At 42.4% G+C, this 20,927-nt stretch overlaps 1 protein-coding gene across 2 annotated transcripts in view; it reads right to left on the bottom strand.

Annotated features, from left to right (window-relative positions):
- The window catches only part of LOC306920713 (nuclear receptor ROR-alpha A-like), a 168,495-nt gene that overhangs the window by 4,245 nt on the left and 143,323 nt on the right, over positions 1-20,927 (bottom strand). For both annotated transcript variants that reach the window (XM_079497553.1, XM_079497554.1), the window contains 6 exons: positions 12,543-12,628; positions 10,889-11,030; positions 8,310-8,569; positions 5,916-6,129; positions 2,010-2,131; positions 957-1,089 (listed from right to left, as the gene is read on the bottom strand). In XM_079497553.1, coding sequence (XP_079353679.1) covers positions 957-1,089; positions 2,010-2,131; positions 5,916-6,129; positions 8,310-8,569; positions 10,889-11,030; positions 12,543-12,628 — 957 coding nt within the window. The remainder of the gene's footprint in view (positions 1-956; positions 1,090-2,009; positions 2,132-5,915; positions 6,130-8,309; positions 8,570-10,888; positions 11,031-12,542; positions 12,629-20,927) is intronic.

Here is a 20,927-nt window from a genome sequence, read left to right as displayed (position 1 = left end):
AAAAAGGACAACCCACCACAAGAAGACTATTTTGTCCTCTTGCTTTGTATGAAGTCCCATATTACGTTTCACAATGTTTGTCCTTAACACTCATGCTCTATTGAAAACACATCGACCAGGTTAAAGTGCGAAAAGTTAGCAAAACCTGACGTACTTAATTTTAACACTGGCCATTGGTGCAAAAGTCAAAACCTTAGTTGAGAAGGTGACTGCATTTTTAAGGCCCTTGGTTTTTAACAAACTGTTTTAGAGAAGTAATATATGATTATAAATCATAACATTAATAACTAGAAAAAGTGCCCTTCTGGGCACAGGTCTCCACCAGGAGGATAGGACTGTGTGTGATGTTTGGCAAAATGTTTAGGAGTAATATAAACATGTTTTTTTGTTTGTTTGTTTATGTGCAGCATTTTGAACGAAACAGGCCACTCCTGAAAACTTTGAGAAATCCAACAGACTCGTCTTGATCACATGACTACAGAGATCGTGTGTACCGATTTGCGTGAGATTTGGATGAAATCTGTGCGACTAACATAAGCAATGTGTTTAGCAGAAATCGGCCTCATGGTGGCGCTATAACCAGCATGGAGGGATGCAGGGACAATGTTTTTCCATGGCCTCTAGGGAGTGCGCATACATAAGTTGTATACAGATTGATGCAGTTATAGCTAAAAACAAGAATTGGCCTGTTATAGCGCCACCATGAGGCTGATTTGGAAAATAATGAGTGGCATGTCGTCCTCGGCCGTTGAGGAATATTTGGGGCAGAGGTTCATCGTTGGTATCCATGGAGTGTGTGTGCACAGTTTGGCATGGATCGGGCCAACGGTACCGGAGATTAGCTGATAACGGACGGACGGAAGGACGGACGGACGGAAGGACACACGGACGGACGGAGTGCAAAACATACTCTCTCCCCATGCCTTCGGCCTGGTGGAGACAATAACTATGTGTACCTGCTTTGAGTAGTACTATCTGGTCATTTTGGCAGAGGTCCATGAAGCCATCAATGCGTTTGGCAAACTCCACCACATACTGGATGGCCTCGGTTATCTTTATGGCACACAGCTGCCACATCACCTCCTGTGGCTACACACGCACGCACACACACACGCACACACACACACACACACACACACACACACACACACACACACACACACACACACACACACACACACACACACACACACACACACACACACACACACACACACACACACACACACACACACACACACACACACACACACACACACACACACACACACAAGCATGTGTAAACAGAACTATCCAGAGCAGTCGTCCTCAAACCTTTTTGGCTCAGGTCAGCCCTGTAAATAACCTTTTCATCCAGGCATAAAGAAACACTGATCCATAGTATTAATTTAACCATTTAAATCCTCTAAAACGGAGTTACAACTGTACTTGGTATGCTCTTTTATCACTATACATCAAGGGCCCTATCTTGTGCCACCCCTTACCCCTTATCCCTAAACTTAGTTATTTTCCTTTATTGCCTGCCTGCCTGCCTGCCTGCCTGCCTGCCTGCCTGGCTGGCTGGCTGGCTGGCTGGCTGGCTGGCTGGCTGGCTGGCTGGCCAGGGGACCACCAGTTGTCCTTGAGGGGGTTCCAGGTGGTCCCAAATGACGAAGAGTTGGTAACCAAATGAACCCTTATTAGACCTTTAACTAATAAATTGAGTTCAATTATTGTTAAACATCTGCATTACGTAATTTACAAGAAGTCTACAAAATTAGAGAATGTAGAAGAATTGTTATTTTGATCAATGCCTGTTATCTCTCCTAACATCAATACAGAATGGAATTGTGGATGAAATCGCTTGCATCCAACGACAACAAAATATTCTACGTTTTGGCTCTGAGAGCGAGGATAAATCTCATCAAAATGGTGGTTTGTGGGTCAAATGCAAAATAAATAATGGACCTTGACATGAAAAAGTTGGAGAACCACTGCATTAGACTGGAGTCCTTGTGGTGGTAGTGTACCTTGCTCTGGTAGATATCCTGTTCATCCTGGAGGAAGGTCTGCCAGGTCATTTGCTGCAGTTCATCTCTCAGGTACTGACAGGTCTCCATGTGGGACTTGGAGATGTTCTGGGACATGTGCTCTGCAAACACAACAACATGCAACAAAACACTCACTAAATGACTAAAATATGACTAAAACTTAACAGAATTGTATTCAAAAGTCCATGATTAAAACTGAATTAAAATTTGCAGTCAAAATCAACACTGCGTATAATCACAATATAGGCCTGGAACGGGTTGTTGCTTAACCACTTAATCCCTATGGACTGGTTCCCCAGAGCTCTATACCTTTCTCTCTAGTCTACGCCAAATCTTGTCACAGAAATAAAGCAGATCTACAGTGCATCTTATCTACAGTGCAGCTTATAGATCTACCATTTTCACAAATGTTCCCCCAGAATTGGAACGCTAGATTTCATGTGGTTAGAATTTAAGCAATAACCTTTTTGCCAAAAGTCAAGATTTAGTGTTGGAAAACCCTGCTCGCCTTGTTTCCCAGTTTCTGAGTTGAGCACATCGTCTAGACGGTACAGCACGTGTTCTTCTAAAAGGATTACAGAAGCCTTGTGTACACTATGACCGGAGCACTTCTACAATCGATGCAGGTTATTGTAAGGCGAATGGCTGAAATATAAATGTAGGCCAATACAAATTGTGAAAGGACATTACACTGTCAAAAGCAGCATAGCCTTCACAGACCCCAAATGTGCCAGTGTCATGTAGTTGGGTTCCTGACGCAGCACAAATCCCTGAAGCAGTCTGACACTGGAGATGTCGCCATTATAATGATTGTTGTCCTGTTCAACTAAAGCAGTGGTGCCCAAACTTTTCAGGTCAAGACTACAAAGGGAGATTAGACATTTGCCGCGTTGTGAGTTTGTAGATCGGCTATTGCCATTACTTCTTAAACATGTATTTTCTAATTTATGGAATGTCTTTGATATATCTTTGATTTCTTCATGAAATTACTGAGAAAATCATTGTAATGAATGAAGTTACTGAGACAGGGGTCTTGTCACTTTAAGAGTTGTGCGTCATCACGTCTGGTGACCGGCGTTGGCGGGAGGTTAATAAATAATACTACGTACGACTGATACACAAAGAGAACTCACGGAGTCTGTTCATTATATTTGCAATAACTTTGTTCTGTAAGATACACCTCTACAGACATTACAATCATTGAATTTTGTTTTCAATTAATTGTTTTAATTCATGGGTTTATTGAAAATGTTTTGAAATAATAACCAATAAGACGCCTGAGGGCGAGAAGCGACCTTGCCATAAAGGTGCACTGGCCATATATGGAGTGTGTCTTGAGTGTACAGGGTTTGATGAAGTCAGATCAATATGGAATGTCAGAACAGGTCAGCTCCATATATGGACTAACCCGTAAAAATGTGTCCGCGACCCACAAATGGGCCCAGACCCAGTGTTTGGCAACCAGTGAACTAAACCGAGGGCAAAGAGGGTGGAAGCTGGAATAAAATGTTAATCTGGAGTGGCATTTTAAAGTCACAATGCGAAGGTTTTTCTGTTTGGTAGCGAAGGTTTTTCTGACTGGTGGCCTGATCAAGTGCGTTTTAATACAAATCCATTCCAGTCAGTAAACAGTTAACAAGTAGCAGTAGCATACTTTTGAGTCAATAATATTCTTTATCACTACTGCTGGATTATTTTCGGAAAAGGTCCTCGATATGAAATTCAATGCTTAGATGTGTTGCTGTCATAGCCTTCCATAGCCAAGCCTCGCCACCAGCTACAGTATATGTCCTACCACATTTGACATGCCTTAATTGTACGTGCATGCAACATTTCTTGTGCAAGCAATACATTTTAATCTGGCAGATACTTGGGACTATGGTTCAGAGACTACTCACACAACACATACGGAATGGATATTGTGGGAAAATATGCCAATGGACATTGTCAAAGACAGTGTCAAAGTGGACAATATTTTGAACTTGTTGTTCAACTATTGTCCTTGTTCAGGCCGTTTAAGGATTTCAGTGGCCTTTTGGTAGATTCCCTTTGTTGTCAAACTGGACCTTATGGCCCTCATTTATCAACACGGCGTACGCCCAAATATGGGTGCAAGCCGTTATTACCGCAATTTATCATTCGTGCATGAACATGAACTTGAACTTGAACGTGCGCCCGGCCAAATATCACATCAGGTCGGGAGCTGTTGTAGGCTTTGTCCTCACCTGTTTTTCTGACGTAGAAAAGCGGAGCAGCATTGTCTGACCAGCTGACAGGCTGTCACAGGCATCTAAACATGTTTTCACTTCTAAAATGTATATAAAACTAATAGGCTACATCTTAATTTATTTTTATGTGAAAAAAATATATTTTGTAAAGGCATGTCATATGAAATTGGTAGGATATTTCCTGAGGCGGGCAGTGAGGCGAGCGGGGGAAACTTTTGTATTGGCTTTCCATCATGTAACTATGGTTTCCATATACAGTACGTTGTTTGATCGTATTGCAGTTGTTCATGTCGCAAAAATGAGGGCGAGGCTTGATTTCATAGGGCGTGCCAGATTGATTTCAGCCGTCACATTTATCAACTAGGAACGAAATTAAGGAATGATCAGCTGTTTGCGATCACTTTATTTATAAATGCTGTGCCGACGTGAGTGTACTCCAAAACCGACGCTCGAATTTGAGGCAACTTTTACACTCCATTAATAAATGAGGGCCTATGAGTCCACTTTAACACTCAGGATTAAAATAACACTTCATATGTTACTGTATGCACTATCGTGATAGTGGGCTGCCTAACATAATATTCACACTAAAGCTTGTAGCTGAAGCGATAAGGCAAATCAGTGGAACTTTGGAGTAAGTAATATAAACCCAGAGATCCTAATGAAAGAATAACCACCAGAGGCCAAAACATGGTACTGTGTGAGGTACAAATTCTAGTGTTTGGTAGTGGGGTGTAGTGGGGTGGGGGTCATTATGATAAATGCTTTTGTCAAAGAAGAACAGAGTCAGTGAACACTCCAGGGAGGCTAAAAAAATGATTTCCCTCAACGAGTGGCCCTTCCACATCCCAGTAGGCCCCAATTAACAGACAACTAATTAACCACGCAGTGATTTTAATGAGCTGAGATGAGATTCCACCCCCGTGCTATTTTAAGACGCCCTCTCTCCCTCCCTCACTCTCAGAGCCCTTTCGTTTTCTCTTTTTCTGTGTTCACACAGGCATTCTCTTTCTGTCTGTGTTTTTTTTTATTTTTTTTTATTATAATAACTACAACATTCTTTTGTTCCTCTTCTCGTGCCATCACTACAGCAGGCACTGGGGTAGAAAGTAACTCATTACAAGTATCATTGCTATTGCAAACGAGTGCCTGCCATTTATTTTCGAGTACATTTAAAAAACATAAATTGATTGATTCAATAAGATACAAATTACTACAGAGTAGCCTAGAATTGTCGTGTCACAATCAGGAGGAGATCCAGATGAAGTTGACTTTAAACCTCTTTTCCCTCGCAAGTCAAACTATGAGAAATATTTCTCATAATGAACTGATGGTCACCACTTTGAAGAGCATCACTGAACTGGAGTGGTATTGGTTGGTTAGACAAATTCTTACTGAAATGTTTATGTAATTAAGTAACTATTACCCAAAGTAGTCTTGTGTGAGTAATATTTAAATAGAGTAAAAGTACTTCAACTTGAGTAATATTTAAGTCAAGTAACAACACTTCAACTTGAGTAACATCTACCGTACATCAAGTAAGAGTACTAACTTGACTAAAACTTAACAGAATTTCATTCAAAAGACTATGACAAAAACAAAATAAAAATTGGCTGTCAAAATCAACACTGCCACCCGCTCTCCCTCCTTCACTCACCCAGTTCATCCATGGAGGTGGTGGGCGAGGTCTCTCCGTTGCTGAAGGAGCAGTAAGGGAAGAAGCCATTGGCCGAGCCGTAGTCATGACACACCGGCTCCGGTTTGATGCCGTTGATGTCCAGCCCGGACTGATCCGGAGAGGGCTGGATGTCCAGGTAGAACCCCCCGCCACCTCCCCCTCCTCCTCCTCCTCCTCCTCCGCCGGAGTCCGCCTGGGGCAAGACCACACAGTAAAAACCTGAGCGTTAGCTTCATCCCCTCTAGCTGTCTGACGCCATGCTGATGACGTCAGTCTTTCCCAAGAATGGAGGGGCGGCAGCACTGTGGATCTGAGGTTATGTGAAATATATTCAAACACAAGGCTTTCACAATATGTGAAATATTGGGAACATGCCTACTGCCACACGGCCTATTGGTAGTGTGCATAAGACATGTGGCGCTGATTGGTCCAGTGCTTTGCAAGATTAGTTGTGTTAAGGCAGACATACACAAAGATGGCGAGACTAGACCCTCTTCTAGACAGCTCACGCCCTATACTGTAGGAGGTGACATGTGGTGCACATACTGTACCATACATGCCCAATATCAAAACTCTGCACACCAAATAGGTCTCATTAAAAGGATTTCATTTCATGCAGTGGTGTTTCAAGTGACACAACTACAGTATGTCTTTTTATGAGCAGGTAATGGCAACCTGTTAAATATGTCTTGTACTTTCAAACTGACATGAATATTGTTCCACACATGATGGAAGATAGGGTGTATTTGAAAAAAGCAAGTTAGTTTCATAAAATGTAATCAAGTCAGCGGATTAAGCTAGTCTTTGGTTGCTCAAAAATGATTCATCTAAATAACTAGTTGTTTTGGCTGAGTTAAATTAAGCAATGTACCGGTACTTTCTTAAAAGATCTGTTTTTCAGTCAGTTGAGCTGCAAATTGTGCCTGCCTGAAGAGATGGTTCCTCTTTCCTCATTGGACTTAAATACTATTAGCCAATGACGTCAATGTGTGACAATGTATCTCTGCAAACGAAATGACGAGTCAGTGAACGAAAGGCCTGTGATTTCATTCACTGAACAGAACTATGATCTCATTCACTGAACGAGTCTAGGCGGTCTCTCACTCAGTGACTGACTGAGTATCCCTGTGAATGAACGACGTCTTCATTCAGTGAACGAAATCTGATCACAGAGATACGGTCTGTCACTCTGGGTACGATACAAGAGGCAACACACATACAGTACAAAACAACATATCACATCATAAGAAGCAAATTAGATTCTATACGCTTTTTTGTTAGTGTCACTTATTTCTATACTATAGAAATAAATAACAAAATATGAGGGCATATACGGTATACGATATACGGCACAAAAAAACGAAAGGAATGAGTCGCAGAACAAACAAAAAATACTGTATAAATCTCACAACTATGACAGCCAGAACGAGGGTGCAATTTATGGAAAAAGTACAGAGGGGAATATTTCTTTTAGTATTTTTTATTCAAACAAACAAATTCATACAACAAGCCTACACATCCTACACTAGATGTGCAGAGGTTCTACAAATACACTAATAAAAACAAACTAAATGCTGAATGAATGTGAATGTGAATGAACTGCTGTCATTCATCAATCGATTTGAAAAAGAAACATGTTTCCATTCATGAAATATGAGCATTGGCTCAGTGCCATGACTTTAGGATCCCAAGGACCAGCAAATAACCATACACGTCCATTAAAAAAATAACCATAAAAAGTAGGAGAAAGAAATGGTGAAAATAGCCGATCTACAACCTCTCGACAAGTTACGCAGCGGCGGCTTATTGGATTTTTTTTGGCGTGTAATGACATGCCCAAAATAGTAATACCAACAATCTTTGGAATTATATATATATATATATATATATAATTTTTTTAATTGGCTCCTTATCTCTTGCACACCCTGGCTGCCCCCACTTTGAAAACCATTAGTGTAGCGTTTATATCCAGCTGTCAGTCAGCTGCTGTCAAATAAGTGAACCAGGACCTACGGTACATTTGTTAGACTAATGCTGTTCAATAATTTAGTGCTAAAGCCTACATTTTATTAATGCAATTACGACTCAAGACACATATTTTGCGCCAATCAAGTAAAGCTATGGAAAACTGAACCGTAAAAGTATTATGCCGATACCAAATACCTCGTTCATTTGGGGGAATATTGGGGCACAATTAACACGGCCCAACCTAAAAGAAATACGGTGAAACTTGAATAATTAATAAAATGCTGTTGAACTGAAAACTGGTGTTGAATGATGCATAATTTCACACTGCCGGCCATGGTTTAAAATAAAAACAAAAAAAAACATTCCAAATGACCATTAAAGGGATCCACATGACAAATGACAGACCTTGGAGGATGCTGAACCTTCCCCAGGGGAGCGCTGGTCCAGATATCCTCCCAGCTCATCGTGGAGTTCCGTGAGGCCCGTAGCGGAGAGGCCATACTGGGCGGAGAGAGGCTCAGCCTCCCCGGGTGTCTGGCCAGGGTGGGAGTGCAGGAGGTGGGCCGCCTCTCTCTGTGCTTGTTGTGCTTGCTGAAGCCTGTGTTTCTGGACCTCCGCGTAGAGGCTATCTCGCTGCTTCTTGGACATTCGACCAAACTTCACCGCTGTCCAGGAGAGGAGGGAGCCAGAGGAGAGCAGAGAAGCTATGTTACAGCCAGGAGTACTTATCAACCAACAAGACAAAGAGTCCCTTGAGTGCTGGTATTGTGCATGTTGGCTCACTGGAAACCCTCTGCTACACCAGTGGGTCTCAAAGTGTCCTTGAGTGGTTTCCAAATGGGTATGGTAACTCTCAGAGTTATGGGGGCCCTTGAAATTAAAAAAGTTTGAGAACCACCATACACTAAATGAGCCAACGTGCACCATAGCAGCACTAGTCTCTGACTCTGTTTGACCAGAATGGAACAGAGCCTTCATTAGTACAGTTGGAGGCCATCGATATTGTCCTTTTCTTTTTGCTGAGGTTTGCGTGATCTGCGCAAAAGGACAGTTAACCCATTTTGGGCGGGAACCCCTTTTGGTGTTTTAAACATTATGTTATAATTTAGCTATTGAGAAATAGCAGATCTACAAGCTCATAGCGTGCCACCGAGTGGCGTGCTACGAGCTTGTAGGTCTGCTATTTTTGAAAAATCGTGAAAATATTTATTTCAGAAAACTGGAGGATTTAGAAGGATTTTTTAAAATTTTGAGGTCAGGCCTAAATGGGTCAAATGATAAGGGACAATATCGGTGGCACCCAACTGTATCATCGGTAACAGGAAGTAGGGAAGGGGCCTGGAAGTATAGGAAGAGTTATTCTGTGTGCATGCGAATATCTCTCCTACGTCCGAGCATAGACATGGTAACGCCCCGCCTGCCTCTGATTGGCCTACCGACACTGACCTTCTTGCCTGTCCTCCGAGATGCAAGGGTACTCCGTGGTGGGAAATAATACAAGTAAGTAAGTACAAGAGAATGGCGACACGCGACTTAATTTTTTGTAGAAGAGGCGAACTAATATTGTTTGTGCCGTTTGCTTTGATTGAATAATTGATTGAAGACGTGTTACTATGATTTGATTTGGCTGTGTTCTAAATTAAAGTGTTAGTGTTGATTATCGTGTATTAATCTAATTATAGTAAACTAATACTAATATTATAATATCTAAGATAAAGATCATGGGAAAAGAGACCTTTTTACAGTACAATAATGTTTCAAGTTTACACATGTATACAAATAAATAGGCCAACGGCATAAACAATATTAGTTTGCCTCTTCTAAAAAAATAAAGGTTACTGTCGCGCGTGCCAAGCTGTCATTCTCTTGTATTATATCGTACTTGTATTATTTATTTATTTCCCACCACAGAGTAACCTCGCGGCAGACTATCCAGCATGTATCTTCCACCTCGGAGGAAACTCTGGTAAGTGTCGGCAGTGTCTGTAGGCCAATCAGAGGCAGGCGGGGCGTTACCATGTCTATGCTCAGACGTAGAAAAGATATACGCTGTGTGCATACTGCATAGGTCTCCAGGTGTTACAGCACCTCCCCCTCGTGAGGTTCCTCATTGTGAAAAGTGGCAGCTGGCGACTTCACGTGTATCGGAGAGGAGGGGACACAAGCTCACTTACACCCTATACCTAACAAACCAACCAACCAACCAACCAGTAGAGTACAGCAGCGACCAAGCACTATAGTACAAGGGCAATTGGTAAAATGGTATAATGACTTCTGTAAATTGGGCGTAAAAAAGGAGTTGGGGGGGGGGGATAAAATAAAGTACCCTGAAAACAAAAGCTACAAAGTGACTTTAACATTGAAAACAAGAGGACATTTTGTCCAAAGGCTGCCACTATAGAGATGAGGCAAAGGGGTCAACAAAATCAGTAGGGTTAACCCTGCCGTCTGATAGAAAATGAGATATGGTGTGTGGAAAGTTGTCATTCTGGCCTGAGGGTGGTGCTAGAGAGGAAAAGTCACGGGTCACTCAAATATCATGCCTGCCCTGCGCTCAGCGAAATTCATGGTATTCCAGCCAGTAGTAGTCTTTGAGATAGAGGACGAGCAATGTGTTCCGACCAACCGACCGTCTGACATTGTCCTTCTACTGCTGTTGTGTGGTCAGTGGTGTGAAATAATTATTTCTGCCTAATGCCCACTGTAGGCATACTGTGTGTGTGTGTGTGTGTGTGTGTGTGTGTGTGTGTGTGTGTGTGTGTGTGCGTGCGTGCGTGCGTGCGTGCGTGCGTGCGTGCGTGCGGTGTGTGCGAGTGGTGTGCACGTGTGGTGTGTGTGCGTGCGTGCGTGCGTGCGTGCGTGCGTGCGTGCGTGCGTGCGTGCGTGCGTGCGTGCGTGCGTGCGTGCGTGCGTGCGTGCGTGCATGGTGTGTGCATGGTGTGTGTGCGCGTGGTGTGTGTGTGCGCGTGTGTGTGTGAACCTACCGTCTCTAGACATGCCTACGGTCAGACATTTCTGCAGTCTACAGTGCTGACAGCGATTACGGCTGGTTCGGTCGATGACACAGTTCTTTTGGCGAGGGCAGGAGTACGCTGCGTTGCTCTGCTGACTCCTTCTGAAGAAACCCTGTGCACGCACACATGCACACGCACAGACACAGCCATGTCAACTGTATACATGTTGACCTGTGAAATGCAGCAGGACATTTGCGTGCGTGCGTGCGTGCGTGCGTGCGTGCGTGCGTGCGTGCGTGCGTGCGTGCGTGCGTGAGTGCGTGCGTGCGTGCGTGCGTGCGTGCGTGCGTGCGTGCGTGCGTGCGTGCGTGCGTGCGTGCGTGCGTGTGTTAATGTGCTCGCAACAACTCCAATAGCCCATGTGGACCAATCAGTTTATTTGAGTGCACTGCTCATGATCAATTGTCTTATTAGCGGTCCCCACTGGCCCTGTACTAGTTAGTTAGCTGTGAAATGAGCCAACAGCAGTCCAACAGCTGTCACAGCAGACCTCTGTGTAAGAACACACATTGCCAGACAAGTATAATCCCTAGTGATTTATCATCCATGTTGTTTTTTTGTTGTTTTTACTACATTTTTATCCCACGATTTTGTAACCCAGATGTTTAACAATTATTTAAAGACCTCCAAACACAGCTGATTTTGATTACAGAACTACTCCGTTTTAATCTCATTCAAGATGACATTCAGACAGTGCACGCTAAAATATGTATCTGAAAACATTATCATACTTCACTCAATGTCTGTCTGTCTGAATGAATGAATGTCTGTCTGTCTGTCTGAATGAATGAATGTCTGAAACACTGTCGTAGCTCCCCACTACCTGCACCAATTGCTCCGACTTTTCACACAGGCATTGACCATAATATTACGGAGGTCTTAACAAAGCCCTTTTTTCACTTTAACAAATTATTGATTAATAATTAATGTATTAGTGCATTAGAATTACCCATCCACTTAAATGGGAAAATGCGAAAACCGAAAACTCACATCAAGTATTTTTCCCTCAGAAACCGTCAGAGTTACAGTTACAACACTTGGAGGGGAGGTTCATAATAATTATTAAAATAATGTAATAAATAATTACATCAGTCGGCCTCATGTTGGCGCTATAACAGCCCACTTTACATTTCGCCTTATAACTCTTGAACCGTAGGTCGTAAAATCTAAATTTGCGTCAGGATAGATTTCCCGCCATTTTGACTTTTCAAAATCTACTCTTCCACCTACAGCTTTTGTGCAAATCTCACAAAAAACGGTACACATGATCTCTGGACCTATCCGATTAAAACACCACAGGCAGAATTGTCAGAGTCCGTATCGTTCGGCTGTAATCGGTGTCCAAAGTTAGTGGGAGGGGAGGGGCCTGTTTTACAAAAAATTACACAAATCACCAACGGAATGTCCAATCCACCCCAAATTTAATTCAAATGTCGATAGTGGTTTAATCAACGGAGAGCCCAAAGCAATTCCATTTTCATCCATAGGGGGTGCCGCAAATGCGGAATTTTAAAACGTTATTGCAAAAACATGCTTACGGGCGCTATAGCAAGACAGGACAATTCTCTCCCAAACAGTAATGTGATCTATTACATCGCATTAGGCTGCCAGGGACGGTTCTTACCTTGCAGCCCTCGCAGGTGATGACTCCATAGTGGATCCCTGACGACTTGTCTCCACAAATCTTGCAAGGTATGATTTCAATTTGAGCTGCAGGGAGGAAGAGAGAGAAGAGATAAAGAGGGTTGTTCCTTTAGGCTCTGGACATACTGTATCGACAACATAAAGACAGATTGGACAACAGTTAAATACTACAAAAACAAGCAAAGAAACTGAGAGAAAAACGCTGAATTTTGGGTTGAGCCGTGGATGGAGATACTGTACAATACTCAGAGCAGGGCTAACATCTGTGGGTTTTCAGTCAAACCAGATAACACACATCAGTCCAGTCAATCACTTACATTATACATAGGCTATAGTAAAAACAAACACAGCACCAATGGTATAGGTTGCAAGATGCACTGATACAACTAAGGATAAAATCAGGATAAAATCTGTCACTTTATGCATTTTCTTCATATTTGTGACCAGCTCAGACCACAGAACTGGAGAGGCCGGGAGAGATTGTAGGAGAGATAGACAGCAGGAATGCTGAGAGGGACAGTGTAGGAGCGACAACGTGCAGAAAAACAGAGAGGGAGACAGCAGCTAAAACCAGCTAAAACCAGCAACCATCATAAGCTGTTTTTTGCTGGGGGTTTTTTCAGCAGGGTAGGAGAGACTATGGGCTCAATTTTCGTCACCGCTAAACCCCTTATCCCTAAACTTCTTTGCCTTTTTTTTTAGTATTTCCTAAAATAGGAACAAAGAAGTTTAGGGGTAAGGGGTTTAGCGGTGACGAAAATGGAGCCCAAAGTGTAGGAAAGCAGAGAGGGAGACAGTGTAAAAGAGACAAAGTGCAGGAAAGCTGAGAGAGAGACAGTGTAGGAGAGACAAAGTGCAGGAAAGCTGGTCCCTGTACCTGCTGGTGTAAAGTAACTAAGTACATTTACTCAAGTACTGTACTTAAGTACAATTATGAGGTAATTGTACTTTACCTGACTATTTCCAATTTCTAATACTTTTACTTCTACTCCACTACATCTCAGAGGCAAATATTGTACTTTTACGCCACTTTATAGTCACTTTATAGATTGCATATTATGCATAATTCTGCATAATGAGTACTCTTACTTTTAAGTACATTTTGAATTCCGGACTTTAGCCTATTTCTCCATTGCAGTATTGGTACTTTTACTTAAGTAAAGAATGTGAGAACTTTTCCTACCACAGCCTCATATACAGCAATAGTAGTTGCTGATGGTAATGAGGAGATAAGGGATGTCTGGAACATTAATCACTAAAAGCACCCTGCCCCCGCAGCATGTGGCCTGACGCGACTCGTCATATTTAAATTACAACTACAAATGCCACCATGTGTTAACCCTAGAAGACCTGAGGCCGATTCTACAAATCACGATTACAAATTTAAGTTGACGATTGACACGCGAATAATTGCGACTAACGATTGAAGTGTTTTTGGCATTGAACATATGAATAAAGAATACATTTCTGTTTGACTGATAATCAAAAAAATGCACAGAGCAGATATGACAACTAAAATATACAAATAAATTCATTTTTTTATACTAAAAAAGGGTAAAAATAATATGAAATAGCTGATCTACATGCTTACAACGTGAAGTTGTACGTCTGCTATTTTTCAATAGCCAATGCAAAAAATCTAAAACAACACAGATGCTTTCCCTTTCTTTAATGGGTTCAGGTGGGGCACACTTTCCGAGAGGTAAAATAGGTACTCCTGGACTGTAAATTGAACTCTGAAAGTGTAAAAACGAAAAGATACCCGCAAAGGTGGATTTGACTGTGCACAGGAAATACCATGGATGTATGTGTGGGACAGCACATAATGGAATGTGAGAGGGAAGTGACGATGAACTAAGGAAGGGTTAATGCATTATGGTACAGGATGTCTATAAGGTTGTGTCCTCACTCTCTGAGGACACAGACTGTATTGTGTTTCTTTTTTCCCCCGGCTGTCTAAAGCCCCAATGCTTATGCAATTTGTCCTGAAACGCTCTCGCAAACCACAGAGAGTCAAAGCAGGTCAGACTGCCTGTCAGACAGGCCTAGGCTGACCTGCATGGGCGGAGGGGCACAACATGGCCAGTAGGTGGCAGTGCCGTTCAGCAGTGTTGGACGAAGACAATGATGAACACAAGTACTGTAATCTATGGATCTACACACTGGTTCCCAAACAGTGGGTTGGGACCCTATTGTGGGGCGCGGACACATTTTTATGGGTCCCTTTAATTTTTTTGTTTCCTACATTTTGTTTTGAATTATTATGGCTTCAAAACATTTTCAAAAAACATTCCCAAAAAAGCATTTTTAAAAACAAATTCAATGATTTTTTTTTGTAATTTCATGAAGAAATCAAAGAAATTCCATAAATTAGAGAACAAACATTACTTTAAGTAACAGTGAAATTAGCTCACAACGTGGCACGAAGCGTCACGTTTTGAGCTTAGAATAGAGTTTTCATTAGTTTGGATCCCGACATCAAACTTCTCTTTTGGGTCACAGGCTAAAAGGTTTGGGAACCACCGATCATCTACTACACAATCTGTTGCACACTTAATAATTCAAATAAGAGAGATAATTAGAACTTCTACGACTGCTGGTGATAGTGCAGCCACAGTACTATCACTATACCACTGGAATTGTCAAGCTCTGAAATTCTCAAACAGGCTTACAAAGTCACATGAGATCAATATGCAAACCTCCCTCCCCTTACAGTATGCAGGCCCTTTTCCCCTCCAGCCTTATGTAGGCACTTTTCCCCTCAAAGACATGCCATGAGTTACACTATAACTAAAACTATAACTACAGTATATCGTTCACCATTGTATTTCTTATAGTTGTGGTGTAGACAGTGGTGAAAAATAACTAAGTAGGCCAATACATTGTACTTTACTTGAGTAGGCCTATTTACAATTTCCTTACATTTCGGCAATACATCTGCTATTTTAAAAATATTTTTATACATTTGAAAACTTGAAATGGGACATTCTGCACAATAAGTAAATGTACTTTTGGTACTTCAAGTACATTTTGATTCCAATATCTTTGTACATTTAAGTACATTTTGAACTCCGGACTTTTACTTGTAACAGAGTATTTCTGTATTGCAGCATTGATACCGATAAAATTGTCCACTGTGCGTGGACTCTGCCATGCACTTTGAACATAGAACCATGTTTTAAACTATATGTTGTATAGGTATAGTGCTCAGTGTGAAAGGCCCTTTAGCCTGCCCTGAAGACTGTAGTAGTCTGAGTGCATGGCGGTCATTCCATTAGACATGATGAATTTCATTTTGAGGATCAAAGGCCATCGGTTTGAAGGCAGCAGCTGCTGCCCTGATGAATCCCATTTCCTTAAGTACAACAGAGCTCTGGGGCAGTCGATGGGTGTTGATGGAGGCACTAGAGACGCACAGGGAAAGAATTATCCCTAGTGGGTTTTACACAGCAGAGCAGAGTACACATGTGTTGATTTGACTCTCAATGTGTTTTACACAGCAGAGCAGAGTACACATGTGTTGATTTGACTCTCTCTGTGTTCAACTGGACTACTAAGAGTCCACTATAACCCACTGTTTCCCTAACAGTGGCTCTACTCTGGACTCATTTGTGGGTCACAGACCAATTTATATATGGCTCACGATTCATGAATCAAGTAAAACCCCATTATCTTTTCCTACATTTAAAACATTTTTTTTTATATATTTAAAAAAAAAGAATTGTAACAAACAAACAAATCTAAGGAATTCCATGAATACAAAGACATATAATTATACAGACCGGTAAGAAGCCGTAAAGATAGCCAATCTACATAACCTGACTCCACCAGATGGGGCAGCAGAGAGTACACAGGTTCCCCTGTGCCCCATCTGGCGGAGTCAGGTTACGATCTACAATCCTTGTGCTCTGAAAATAGCAGATCTACAAACTCACAATGCGTTGACGTGTTGTGAGTTTGTAGATTTTCAGCATGCAACCAAGTGTAAAATCAGGCATTACGATGCGATCAAGGCCTGACTAAATACATTTTAGTCGACTACAACTGTAGACTTAGTCGACTAAAACTAAACTAAAACTAGTCTGAAGGTAAAACTTTTACTGAATTATGATGAAAACGTAACAGAATTTTATTAAAAAAACTATGACTAACAGTAAATCAAAATTTGCTGTCAAAATCAACGCTGTCGTCAAGCTGATCATACAGTGCTTTGAATAGAGTTATGTCAGCTCTGTGTGTTGTTGAGAGCATACTGTACATGAGCCCACACACACACACACCCACACACCCACACACACACACACACACACACATACACACACACACACACACACACACACCTGTACAGATGAAAGAGCTGCATGCTCTGAATGCTACTGAAGACGTACAGGCAGCCCGCCAGCAAACTGCCACAAGTTAACCACATACGCACACGCACACGCGCACACACACACACACACACACACACACACACACACACACACACACACACACACACACACACACACACACACACACACACACACACACACACACACACACACACACACACACACACACACACAGTTTTCTTGTGCTGATATCAGCAGTGCAGGATGTGTACAGGAACAGATTTTGTCACCGTTTTAAAAGTGCAACCGTCTCATTTGTCGCTGGAGAACATCTGCATGCCTCCCCTTCAAAGTACTATAGCGTGTGTGTGTGTGTGTGTGTGTGTGTGTGTGTGTGTGTGTGTGTGTGTGTGTGTGTGTGTGCATGGCACGCGACTCAAAGTGCTAGCTTGACACAACCTACAAAAATGCCCCAACAGTCTTCCTGTGTGCCGTGCACAGCTGTTTGCTCTTTGTGCCTACTGTATAAAAGTCTGTAGTTTTTCTGTTTACCCGAGTGTGTGTGTGTGTGTGTGTGTGTGTGTGTGTGTGTGTGTGTGTGTGTGTGTGTGTGTGTGTGTGTGTGTGTGTGTGTGTGTGTGTGTGTGTGTGTGTGAGACCTATACGCTGTCAGAGCCATAGATTAATAACACAGCGGAGGAGCTCAGTGTTTTCCCTGTAGGGCTGTGAGGAGCCACAGCTATAGCTTTTAAAATAAGACATGTCATCCTGTGTAACACATCCCTGTCTGTTGGCAACATGGCAAAACAAAAGATCTGTGGAGCTTTTGGAGACAGCGTGTATTAATAACAGGCAGCGCACACATACAATAGCTACATACAGATCTGGCCTGCTCTGCTCCCGGCCCAGATAATGGGAAGGTAAATGGATGAAGAGGATTTGCGAACGTAAAGAAAATGACTTGATTTAATTTCTGTTGTGGTGAGTGTACAGGTATTTGAATACTTCCAAATGATCAGTATATAGTTCAACACATTCACACTCACACAGTCAACATTTTCCAACAATGCAGATGTGCCAGCTCGCAGCGATGCATAAAGTTGTTTGTCACTTGTTCGTTGTGAGCTTGTAGATCTGCTATTTTTGAATAGCCAATGCTAAAATCTAAAGTGACACAGATGCTTTCCTGGTTTTAATGGTTTAACTGTACAGGAGCTGTTCTGGCATATTATGGCTTAAATTAGCACTTCGCTAAGTCCCTCCCCAACCTGTCCTTGTCCAATAGGCACGTTAGCAGCGAGGAGACAGGGCAAGCTGTCCTTCTCCCCCATAGAGATGCATGTTAAATGACGGGATTTCTCCATATAAATAATCGATAATTTCAGTAGCAAGAGCATCAAAATGTCTTCTAAATCTAGTCAACCAGGCCTGCAGTAGGCTATGCACTGGACACATTTGCATGACATTATTTAAATAAACTAGAAATACGAGGAAATAACAGAGAAATCAACTTTTGATGACCACCCGACAGGAGTTTTCATGTTGCACGGTAAGACTACGGTCATTAGTATTATTTCCCTCACCTGGGTGGCTCGAGGTGTAACTTTCCCTACGTTAAGCCGTGTATATGTTCAACAACACAGCCATGCAAAAATAACATTGACAGCTATGAGGTGGAGAAAGCTTGACCTGCATAGCAACAATTGCTAAACTATTTGGATTGGCATTGGACAATCGCTTTTTGGGGTGGGATTTAGCAAAGGGCTAATTAAACTCTTTTAAGCATGATTTTAATCACACATGCCCCTGTGTTGCGCAAATAGTAAAATAGCCTCTACGAGCTCACACCCCCTACAGCTGATCCAGAATGCCATGGCATGGCTGGTCTTCACCACCTCCATAACACCTCATCTACACAGGAAAGGAGCGAGCGTTTACGACGGCGATATCACATGGAAAAACTGTCCTGATATGGACATGTCGGTCATTGCGTTGCGACGTAGCCTGAACCAATCAAATAACCAATAATAGTAGCGCGAAGATCTCATCCAATAAAAGTGTTTGGGGCTGCGAAACCTTGCTCAAATAGAGACTCTGCATGGCGCGTTGTCGCTCGTGGTACGTCAGGACAGTCTAATTGAAAAACATTTTCAATGTATTCTATTTCATAGTTTGCTCGCTTGCAGTGTAGATGAGGTGTAAATCTTCACGTCTCTCCACTTCTGTGCTCCCTACATTGGCTTCTGGTGGATGCCTGCAACCAATTCAACACACTGGTGATGACCTATACAGTACAAGCCAATCAAAGTCCCCCCCTCCAGGATACGATCCACCCCTATACACCCCTTCCTGTACCTCAGAAAACACAGGACGTCTGTCCCTCCCTTCCCTATGATACCTAGGCCAATGCTCCAAGCAACTTAGGATCTTCACCTTTCTCTGGCTTCCAAGCTGTGTTTAGCCCTCCTAAAAGGAACCCTTTATTGATAGTACTAAATGTTACATTCACCCATTCACACACACACACACACACACACACACACACACACACACACACACACACACACACACACACACACACACACACACACACACACACACACACACACACACACACACACACACACACACACACACACACACACACATTCATGCACCGATGGCGGAGGAAAACCATACAAGGCACCAACCTGAACATCGGGAGCAATTAGGGGTTCAGAGTCTTGCTCAAGGACACTTCGACACTAACTCTTGTGGAGCCCGGGATCGAATTGGGAACCTCGCGGTTCCCATCCGGCCACTCTACCCCTGAGCCACTGCCTACTATAGGCATTAGCCTATGTTGGCCAATCTTAGCAGCCTATGGAGCATCCAGTAGTACGTCCATTGAAATGATGTCTCCCTTTTTAACTGATATGACCGACAGAGAGCACACAAGATGACAGACCCATGAATGACAGGTTTGTCACTGGCTCTGTCTTCTTCTTTTCAAGTAAGTGGTTGACTGCCAAGCCAGTTATACAACTTTTGACTGAATGATTAGCTTGCTGGTTGACTGACTGACTAACTGGCTTGAACAGCAATGTGTGTTATGTAACCATGTAGACAGACACATACTGCCTGGTATAGTCATTTTATAATGAGGTCAGTCAGTATATCAAACTATTAACTTGGGGACATTGGGTCATTACGGCTATTTCTCTCATCTACATACAATATCGACTCATATTACGTGCGTGCTTATGTAACTCTGTGTGTGGATAGCCAAGTGCTTATTTGTGCAGGCGCTTTAGGCTTTGTTCAGCTTTCGTTGTTCACGTTGGAAGTTCAAGAATGGCTAAGCTAATGCTAGCCACCATCGAAAATGAACGTTAAAGGGCTTTAAGACAGCAAGTTTGTCCTGAGGGAAGTCCCCTGAATGTTCTCACTCATAACAGAGGAAACGGAAGACAAGAACAAAGACAAGAGAAAATACAGCTATCAACAAATAGAGAGAGGGAGATGTTATCTGTACTGCTATTCATGTACATCACTCATGCTTTTCAAGGAATACAGCAACACTTTTCCTCCTCATGAGAGAGACAAGGGACATCGGAACATTAATCACCTTGTATAGTTAAAGTGGAATGCAACCATATACGCACATTTTGTAATTTGTTTTCCTGTGAAGATACATAATAAAGTAAAAACAGTCATGTAAGTGAGTTAAGGATGGGTCAGATTCATGTAACAATGTGTAACAATGTTTATATTATTATATAAACTACATCTACTACACAGATTTTTACTGTAACTGCCTGCCTGCATGCTCTGTGTGTGAGTGTGCGCTAACCGCGTTTGCATGTGCGTGCATGCATGTGCGTGCATGCATGTGCGTGCATGCATGTTGCACGCGGAATGGAAATATGAGGGCAATATATCAGTTTTCTCGGGCAATGATTGATTAGCTTTGACAGTGTGGTGATTCCCTACACACATGCACGCACGCACGCCACGTACATATTAACATGCACAGTACTCACTCACTCACTCAC

This window comes from Electrona antarctica (genome assembly GCF_951216825.1).
Source record: "Electrona antarctica genome assembly, chromosome: 3".
Lineage (NCBI taxonomy): Eukaryota > Metazoa > Chordata > Actinopteri > Myctophiformes > Myctophidae > Electrona > Electrona antarctica.
This window is presented reverse-complemented; position numbering and strand designations above follow the sequence as displayed.